Genomic DNA, 10,574 nt, shown 5'->3' with positions numbered 1-10,574 from the left:
ATTCTCAAATGCTGACTAGTCCCTCTCTCAGAAATCACTAGATACAAAATAAACACCACAGATCTCATGAACACTGGCTCAGGTGGGTCATTACGTTGGGAATATGGCCAGGTTTTATCTAAATATTGTACCTGCTCAACTGACGGCGCTTAGCATCTTGCATCCCTGGCACAGTAAATGTTTTGCTTTGCCTGACGTCATGAGATCAAGAAAGATGGGAAAAGGCCTCATTTTACATTCTGACTGATGTTAGTGTGAATTAATGAATTTGGCTGATGGGAATTAATGCTTATGCTATTTGTTAACTAAGAAAAGTGCTAATTAGAAATCCTTTTTGACTTGATCTCTGTAAAGTCCTGCTGTGTTCTATTTGTTTAAAGCTTACTGAACCCATATATGTAGGTGGTCATGGCAGAAGCTGCATTATGTTAATGATAAGGTGTTACTGTTTGTTCTTTGAAACTGTTATTTATTAGAAAATACCTGTCAGTAGTGAGTGGAGTTTTTACATTAAATCAGTCATTAAAAGGTATCTGAGAGGCTTTCAGGGAAGTTAAACTATTTTATTGTTTAAACAATATTTTGTTACTTAGCTTCCTTAAAATTACATAATTTACTCTTTGAATAAAGAATTAGTTTTCTGAGAATATTTAACTAAATCTGCTCTCCTTCAAATAGCTAAAAGAAATATAGAAATTCTGACAGAATGTTGTTTTTGCAGTCATTTACAGAAATAAAGAACAAATTCTTTCTACTTACTCTACTGTTGAGACTCACTAAAATCTTCCACATAGGATAAATAAGAAGACTTGGAGGAGAGCAGGAAATTGTCTTTTGGGGGTTACTTTGCAAAATTGCACTGCATTAATCCAGTGAAGGTGAAGAATAATATTCTATTACAGGTAATTCCACAAAGGTAAACCACCTTTCATAGTAATTTTCATCTTTCACTTAACTCAGCTGGAGGGATGTAAGGTGAGGCTCTGGCATGCAGATACTGCTTTTAGCCTGGTCATCTCTGACACCTGTTTTTCACTGAGTTTTTCTGAGTAATACCTAGGGCTACAGCACTTGTAAGGGACACTACATAGGTTCAGAGCTAGATTCTGATGCCCTCAGGATGCCCATATTATTTGATTTCCTACAGGATGGCTGGCCAAATTCTAGATTGCCAACTCACTATGTACAGCAACATCTAGCCTTCCAATAGTCTTTTATTTCAAACAGAATCACAGAACCAGTGGTCTGGAAGTGACCTTAAAGATAGTTCCAACACCCCTGCCTTGGGCAGGGACATCTTTCACTAGGCCAGGTTGCCCAAAGCCCCATCCGATCTAGCCTTGAACACTTCCAGGCATTAGGCATCCACAGCTCTCTAGGCAACCCATTCTACCACCCCAATAATAAATGATTTCTTCCTAATGTCTAATCTAAATCTACCCTCTTTTGCTTTAAAACCATTATCCCTTGTCCTATCACTACACTCTGTGATGAAGAGTCCCTCCCCAGCTTTCCTGCTGGCCACCTTCAGGCACTGGAAGGCCACTAGAGGGTCTCCCTGGAGCTGAACATCCCCGGCTCTCTCATTCTGTCTTTGTAGGAGAGGTGCTCCAAACCTCTGATTGTCCTCGTGGCCCTCCTCTGAAACCCCTCTAACAGGCCCATGTCTTTCATATTCTTTTATTTCATATCACCCAGGAGATGGTGGTGATCAGTCACTTAAGAATGTGCTAGGGAGGAGGCATTCCAGGGCAGGTGATGAGGGAGACAACCACATCTACATAAATACTTTTGTTGGAACACTGTGCCAAGATCTCTTGCACTACGGTGCTTGGCAGATGGGTAACAGATCACACAGACCAGCCACATCTAGAACCAAGGATTGGCAGGAGAGAGGTGATGGTGCTTTGAACATCAAAGTGATGTTCCTGCCTTTGCTGGCAGGTGCTGGCTTTGAGTCTTGGTGGTGCCACAGTCTGCTGACGCAGGCAGAGGTCTGGGCTGGAAGTGGGGGGAAATTTCAGGGGATCAGGGTACTGCTTGATTTTTGGAGATGCAGAAGGAGGAAAACTTGTGAAGCAGAAATGGTGCAGGAGGGAAAAAGAGAAGCACAGGACGCAGTTGTGGTCTGAGGTAAGGAGAATATAGGTATGCTTCAGGTTTAAGGAAGAGTAAAGGATTTAGTGGATGATAAATTAAGACACGATAGTATTTTGGAATACAGTCATAGGACTGGCAAGTTTAATCATTACTGTTCTATAAAGCAGATTTTAGGCACAAGTGTGACAGAGAGAGAAAGGTGCCAAAATAGGGCAGGAAATAGATATTATTTTGTGTATTTCTTTCCAAAAGCTAATCATTGAACTAGATCCACTTAGGCATGCATGTGCTCAGGGAAAAGGGTTGGAAAGAAAGGAGGGGGAATTAAAATTGAAGGAACAGTTTCAGAATAAATCACACTGATGTAATTTAATTATTCTACAGTTGGACATTACCCTCAGAAAATTCACAGTTAAAAATCATCCAAATATGAATTCACAGAATTAGGACATCAAAGTCAAAGAATTATGATCCTAGCTATTTAATTACTGCAATTCCAGTTCAGACTGCATAGATTGTTAGAACTAATGTCTTCTCCTTTAAAAAATAAACAAACAAACCCACCATGTCTTTCCACCACTTATTATCAATACTTTCAGTGCAAGCTCTGGCATGGATCTTAGGTCTGTTTACCCTCCATGGTGTTAATGTTTGTTTTCAGTGGATTAGAAACAGTTTTATTTTTGCACCAGTAAGACTATAATGTTTCAAATTCCATTTATTTAGACTTTGCTTTGTTTGGCTGTTGAGAAAGGTTAGCGGTTTGTGCTCAGCACTACTGTGTAAGATTCCCTTTCTTGACAGTGGTAGGAGTGCTACAGAAGCAGATCAGAATGGACGACTCTCTAACCTTAGGGAAAATACTGCTTTTATGCCAGAAGAAAGTATGCAATGATAAAGGATTTGAAAGTGCAGAAAGATGGGGTTGTAGAGGGCACGGGGACTTTGGCTTTCTCCAAGAGTGGGCAAATGTTTTCTTTGAATTTACTTCTTCAAGGAGAAAAATAAAAACCTCATGATTTGTTTTGGAAGATGCAAGAATAAGGCCTGAGATATCAGAAATTGGACTTTTTTTGCTGACTGGCAACACTGAATTGATTCCAAAATCCAGTTACTGAGAGACAGTAGAACTACAATACCAAATGCAGGGAGAGTCTTTCTTTAAAGAGACTGTTGCACAGCATCCAGCTGGAATTTGGAAGTCATTTTACAGACAGATGATAATGGATTTCATTTTGAGCTTTGCCAGGAATCCCTATATCATTGGCTACAGAGAGGAAAAAGCATTCTCCTTGCACATGCATACACGTGGGAGAGACTAGGCTATGAAAGCATCTTTTCTGAAATTAAATGCAGGGCCTTGTAAGGTTTGGTTTGTTGGTGGTGTTTTTTTTTGTTTTTTCTTTTCAGTAAAACAAAGTTGGTGGAAGCTCTTAAATGTAAGCTTATTTGCATATATAAAGGAAGTTTGATTTGTTCTGCATGTTATATTATTGATAAACAACAGAGGCTACATACATTTGTAACTCAGCTTGACGGAAAATATGAGTGAAGAAAAAACAATGGCTGGCCACCAACACCAAATGCTAGAGCCTGGGGGAGAGGAGAACATAAACAGCTTCCTTTGATTTTGGCCACATTATTAGATGGACAGGCTTAAGCAGCATATTTACAGGTTATGTCTTGATAAGCACATGCAGTGGCTTCAATTCAGAGGGGAGACCTTGCCACTTGGCCAATAGATTCGACTCCGGGCTGAATTGTACTGTCTCTACATTTAAGTGCCTCCTTTCTCTCTAACCACTTCTGCATGATCTTACAGTTCAGCATCATCTAGCACCTCCTACGTGGTTGTATTACGAAGGCCTGTTACAGTCTGAGGAAGGTTTTATTGTTTATTGTTTATTTTACAGGGTTTATTTTATTGTTTCATTATGGTTAGAACTCATCCATTAAGAAATGAGTGACTTTTGTTGCCAGAAATATCATAAGCCTGCTATGCCACACTCAGAAGGGGACTGTGCTAATATATTTATGCTCAACTTTTGTCCCTTTCAGGGCACATTGTTAACTAAACTGCACTGATAATTCACTGATGTAGAAATAAGCTTTATAGGTCCTGACGCCGAAACATATTACTTGGTCTGCATCCACAAGGCCAATGTAGTCCATGTGGGAAGCTTTATGCAAATTGTATAAACAAATTTAGAGACTGAGAAACAAATTGCAAGGAAGCATTTGGTGGCCAGAGCAGCAACTGTAGGCAAAGACCTCCTACATCCAACTTGATACGTGAAATTTCAGGGAGGCTGGGGAAACACATGCCATAGCTGCCAAATCTGTGTAATTTGTGAGACGGTTGTGTCCTGGGGGGTTGCAAACTTCAAGAAAAACTGTTCCCAGCCTGGGTGCTACAGCCCTATGAAACTGAAAAGGAAAGCGAAATGAGTTTTATGTTCTTCCCCCTCTTCATTTCTGAGGGGAAAAAAAAAAAAAAACAAACACGAAGTGTTCTCAAAAAAAAAAAATAATAATACCTTTCTTCTTTTAGAAATGTAAGGAATATGAAGGACTGTTTTCCTTAGCAGTGCTGAAGGCCATGTTAGCTGTTCTATACCGCCTTCTGGAAAGTTTTCCAAAACGGAAACAGTTTTCTGAAGCCGTAATTCAGGAAGCCTTGCTGTTTAAGAAACATTTAAATCGAAGTAAAGCAATATAAAGTAATTAAGTGTGTTCTTAACAACTTGAGCAAAGAACATTCTTTGCTGACTTGTCAGCTGAAGGAAAGAAGTTGATGGTTCTTACTGAAAAGATCATTTTTGCAAAATATTGGTCAAGCATTTAAAATAAGCACTTAAAAACATACATACATGTAAACAAAAAAAAAAAAAAGAAAGATGCATGTTTAAAATTAATTCCCCTCTCAGTTGATCAGGCTTTAAGTATTTAAGATCCAAAACCTCTACTAGTTCTTCAGTCAATTGTAGTCTTTCAGGAAATATCAAGTAGAGAAGACATGATTTTTACAACTAGTAGTATCTTTTCACTCTTCACCCTTTACTGGAGGGCAAGTTAGAGCAAATGTTCTTTAAATCACACTACAGTAAAAGGCAATAGTGTTTCTTCCTCCTGAAGGATGTAAGTACTATACCTACTTCCCTTCTATATTATTAGAAGGAAAGATCTCTTCTATATTATTATTAAATATGTGGGCACAGGAATGTTACTAGGTATCACTAGGTATGTGTCTAGGTACACTGCAGTATTAACCTGCACATTTTCTTACCCTATTGTGCAAATTGAGAATATAGGAAGTAGTTAACTCCTCTCCCAGGAAAATGCAAGTTGCCTTGTATTTACACACAGCATTATTTAGAATTGCATGTTTATTGTAAAGTCACAGCTTTGGTTACTCCACTGTCATTTGTTCATGTATTTATATTTGTTTTTTTAGTAAGACAGAAAATGAAAAGATGACTTGAAAATGTTAAGGTTGCCACTGAAAATTTCATCATAAATATTCCTGTCATACAAAAAGTCATTACAGACTTGCCCATTAACTCTTGCACTAATGGCAGAACCAATTTCTTTATGTAGAAATGGCAGTTTTACATCTGTGCATTCCTTTTTAGCAAGTATACCAAACCACGTATAGTCACTCTGGATCCTTATTTTGCGTATTACTTTCATTCTTGGTTTATAAGTATAGTTGAATTACATTCAGTTTTGCTAATACAAGATTTAAGATTTCAGTAACTTCATCTCTGTTATCAGAAGGAAGCTGAAGGTTTTCAGATGGCTCGGCGACAACTGGGCGTTTTGCAGTCTGCATGACTTGGAGGGAACAAAAGCCATAGTTTCCCAATATTTTTGATTTGTTGTTTTTGTCTGTTGGAGGATTTAACCAAGAGGGTTTCAATGATCTGGTTTATAGCTTGGCCTACAAGCATCTTTGGCAGCACAATTTAATGGACAGGGACAAGCAGCCAAACAGGAGACATCTTTAGCTGACTTCATTAGTGGAGAACCTATTTTAGAACAATACACTAGGGCCCTTTGTAACAAGGAATAAATATGATTTCCTTCTCTCCTTTGTTCGGGAGAGTGGTGGAGGTCATTTTAAATGACCTCGTAAGCTCCCAGTGATCAGCTGTCCTGCTTCAGCTTGACTCGCTATTTGCTACAGCATCCAACAACAATAAACAGCAAGTTAGCTAGATGTGTTTAGTAAGACGATAAGCAGCAAAACAAAACAATTTCCTTTAACTAATCCTTATTCATACAAGCAAACACACAATAGATAAAACCAGGCCAATTCATGATTCTCACAGCTATTGTTCATGTTCTCCGAGCTGTTTATGACTTTTCTGTCTTTTAGCCTTCCAACAACCCTGAGCTTACAGATCCAGGTGTGGGCACAGCAGACAGTGCTTCTAAGCAGTCCTCATCTCTCACTGACATCATGGTGGTGTGTATTTCCAGCCGTACCATCAGGAGCTGGGTGCAGAACCCTCCAGTCAGTCATCCTGAATCTCACATCCAACCCTGAAAATCAAGCCATAAAAAGGCAGGACAGTTAATAGTAAAGGCATTTGGCAACGTTATCTGTGTGTTCTGCCCCACACCTCTGTCCTGTCCTGCTGTATTAACAGCTGTTCCTAGCCTGATCCTCCTTCCCCATACTCTCTCAATACACCTCAGCAGGCACAGTCTGCATATCCAAGACCTTAATGAAGAACAAGGGTATGGTGGAAATGTCACAATCCCTGTTTCTGTGAACAATTGCAGTCTGATTTTTTTTTTTTCCTGGACAACAAAAGAAAACTTCAAAAAGAGAAAAATGGACATCAGCCAAGAAATGGGGTGGGGAAAATGTTTATGGATGTTGGCAAATCTACTGTGCAGCTTTCCCATATTATAAACTACATCATTGTCTACAAACCCGGGCAAGATACACTTCTGCAAACTAAGGATGATACAAGACTTGTATCTTATGTTCCTTATAAACTCGAATTCCTATTTCTCCACTAAAAGCATGTAATTAAAGGTGTTTTATAAAGCACATACATGAGGTCAGTATCATCCTAGAATAAAATTCAGACTAAAGCAGTAATGGACTGCACAGCGTGGCTGAAAGACTCCTGCGAAGTTAAAAGATTTGGAGGCTCCGAGCAATGCTGGTCGGTACAACCGGGTGGGGGAAGGGCACCATGTGGTTTGGGGTATTTTCACCAAATGTTAAATCACACAGAATATTTCACTCGTCTCCAGTGTGAGATCACGACATGACTCCTCTGTAATGAATTCTTTATCTTGGCAGCCCTCCTGCTTTCTCCCAACTGTGCCTCCCGCTCTCCCCTTCTGGTCCCGGCGCAGGCACATCTGGCAGCGCTCGGGGTGTGATGTGGGGCCGGGGGCTGCCTCGCCGCCCACACCTGCAGGCTCCAGCACCGCTGCCGGGGCCAGCCCCGTGTCCCCAACCCGCCACGGCCCCGCTTCCAACCCGGGAACCCCCGAGGGCCCGAGCCGCGGCCCGGGCGCGGGGCGGGCGGGTGCCGGTCGCCAGGGCGACGCGTGAGGCCTGCGCCCGCTGCCGGCACCGCCATGGGCCCCAAGCGGCCGAAGGCCGCTGCCGCTGCCGCCTCTGCGGGGCCCGCGGCGAAGAGCTGGGAGGCCGCGCTGGTGGCCGCCGCCCTGGAGGAGGTGAAGGAGGCGCCGAGGGGGACCCGGGGCAGCCCTGCCGGGGCGAGGGGCGCTGGGGCGGGCTGGGGGTCATGGAGGGGCTCTCCCCCCACACCGGTGCCCCAAGGAGCAGCAACCGCCGCCCTCGCCCTCGCCCTCCCCTCGGCGGGGTGGGTGCCAAGTTTCGGCTGGGAGCGAGTTTTTTATAAACTGCTGAACAACGGGGTTTGATGGAGGTGCTGACACAGCATTAACTCCAGCGTTGAAAATGCGAGGCTGTAATTTTCCTGCCTCGGTGTGTGCAGCTTAAAGGCGCTTCCCCCCCCCCCCCCTTTCTTTTTAACAGCGTGTGAGGATCTGAAGGCATATTTGGGTTTCCAGGTTCTATGTAAGCAATGTAATTCTAATAAATCTTGACTCACGAGAAAGAATTTGATTTCAAAATAGCGTAGCAGTTTCGCAAACAATAATATTTATCTAGCATGTGTTTACCTAGCACCACTTCTGTAAGTGAGACAAATGACTTCCATGGCTCCCTTGTTTGTTGGGTGCCTGTTGTGCCTTACTCGAAAACCAAGGGTATTTTTTCCTGTTGTGGCGGGTTTTTTGGTTTGTTTGTTTTTAACGCACTAGTTCTAGTAATTATGAAGATTTCTGTATGCAGGAGGCAGTTTTTCACTTGACTAATCATCTTTCCAAAAACGCCACAGATGTCCAAAAGTACTTCCTTGGATTTATTTTTTGTTTGGTAGTCACAATATCGTACAAGTTTAGCCAAACAAAATCACAATTTGCAGTGAGTGCTGCTCAGCTAAGGCTGTTATTTCCCGTTTTTCCCCCAGAATGTGCTTTTTCAGTAGAGTTCAAAAGCGCTCGAGTCCTTTCTTGCTAGTGAATCCCTTCCCTGCCCTAGGAGAACCTCCCTGAAGCATGGGGGTGAGTGGAGGTCCAATCTCCATCACCTACTCAGTTCCTGGCCTTTTTCCTGGGCTTGCTAGCAAGGTGCCAATTAGTGATATTTTGTTTTTATGGTGGTGTTTATTAAGGCTGTGGATATTGTCCAGTGAATTCACTGAACAAAGTGCTTTGTTTACTCTGCTGCTTCTATATGTAATGTATTACATTTGTTAAACGCAAACCATTATATTGAAGTATTTTAAAAGGTAAGAAATAAATGTTCGAAATATAGGAAATGCCAGAATTAGGATTATTCAAGACCACACATTGAGGCAGATGGAAAGAAAATGTTGAATATGTTCACTGAATGGGGCAAGAATACTGTAGGAAAAAAAGTTTGTGATCGCCTAATTAAAGTTTATCATAATGCCTATACCCAGCAGGGCTTAATTAAGGTTCTTTGGCTCCTTAATTCTGGTATTGTCGATCTGTTTTATGTTCCAGTTAAAGTAATTCCACTTTCTCTGTCTTGCTGCTAGCAGGCAGAGCCTCGGGGTCAGTTTGAGCTCAGGCTTCTGTGATGCTGGGCAACTGCTAAAAATTCTTACTGCAGGAAGAATTCATGTTCAGCTCTGATAGTCATGGGCAGGGGCATACATGGTGCAAAACTGTCAAATACCTGCAGATCTCTTCCGGGCATCATGGTTCATCAAGTATGGCCAAACGTGGCAATACTTAATATAAATAAACATGCTGTGTAAAAGCACACCTTTGCAACAGTATGTCTATGCTGCCAAATTTTAGTTCCTTCCTCTTGAACACGGAGAAAACTGAATTTCTTAAGTTCTTACTCTTATAGGGTTTTTAATCAAAGGATAAAAATGATCTTTCAAATCAAACCTCATTCTGCAAATAGTCTAACCACATTATCTTCTTCCTCCGCCCTCCTCAGTAAATATATAGCATACATAATTTAAGCTTGAATATATAAACTGAAAGCAGCCTGTAACACCGAGTGTTGAGCTACTTTAATTATACGTGTCACCAGCCGCACTGTACAAAATTATTTCTTACATTGTGTGTGATATACCATATGAATATGAATTTATTTGGGAGATGACAGGAACTCCTATCAATTAAAGACATTTCTCTCCTGGTAAATCATGTTTAATGAATTTTAAAATCTTTTACTTTTATCAGTTTAGATAATATTTCTTCCTATTAGTGGAGTCAAAGGGAATTTACTGGAACTGGTTTTATGTTGTACCAGATAGGCTGAGCAATGAAATTTCCCATTTTAATGTGTGTTTATGACTTACCATATTTTATTAGTCTGATCTATGAAAAGGAGTCATTTTACCAGTGGTGTTAACATTTTATGGAAGGGTATGCTAACTAAAATATGATTTAAATGGTATTTACTAACCAAATAATGGCTTTTACTTAAACACACTGTGAAAACTGGCAAACAGACAACATAAAAACATGTACAGAGGAAATATGGATTTTGGAGAGCCTCACATTATAGTCTATATGCACCTTTTGTGTCTAACGTGCTGTGCAGAAGAACATACAGCTGCAAGATGTGTTTGTTTTCAGATATTTATAAAGGTATTTTGATTGGGTTCACTGCAAAATTAAATTACAAAATATAAACTAAGATGCTTAGTTTGAATCTTTGTGTGCTTTAAGCCACTAAATATACTTGCTAAGTGAAATTCTGGGCAAATACAGCCCTGACAATTGGAGTAATTGTTATCTATTATATGTCCTTATTAGCAACTGTAATTAAGCATGGCAATTGGAAGCCACGTTCTGCTCTGGTTTCCCATATATGCTGTTTCTGTCACTTTATGTGCATTTTAGGGCCTGAAGATTGAACTGAAAGTAAACCT

General features: G+C 40.8%; 1 protein-coding gene across 9 annotated transcripts in view; it reads left to right on the top strand.

The window, feature by feature from the left end:
• Positions 1 to 7,186: 7,186 nt before the first annotated feature.
• SPAG17 (sperm associated antigen 17) overlaps positions 7,187 to 10,574 on the top strand; it is a 117,030-nt gene continuing 113,642 nt past the window's right edge. For 5 of the 9 annotated variants that reach the window (XR_014586583.1, XR_014586584.1, XR_014586585.1 and 2 more), the window contains exon 1: positions 7,188 to 7,803. Coding sequence is in view for 4 of the 9 variants with exons in the window: in XM_083843489.1 (XP_083699615.1) it covers positions 7,705 to 7,803 (99 nt within the window). In the remaining 5 variants the exon portion in view is untranslated. Of the gene's footprint in view, positions 7,804 to 10,574 lie in introns of all 9 variants that reach the window. The other 4 variants (XM_083843487.1, XM_083843486.1, XR_014586586.1 and 1 more) reach the window with 3 other exon arrangements.

This window comes from Anser anser (assembly GCF_964211835.1).
Source record: "Anser anser genome assembly, chromosome: 1".
NCBI lineage: Eukaryota > Metazoa > Chordata > Aves > Anseriformes > Anatidae > Anser > Anser anser.
Note: the sequence above shows the minus strand (reverse complement) of the source record. Positions and strands in the feature narration are given on the sequence as shown.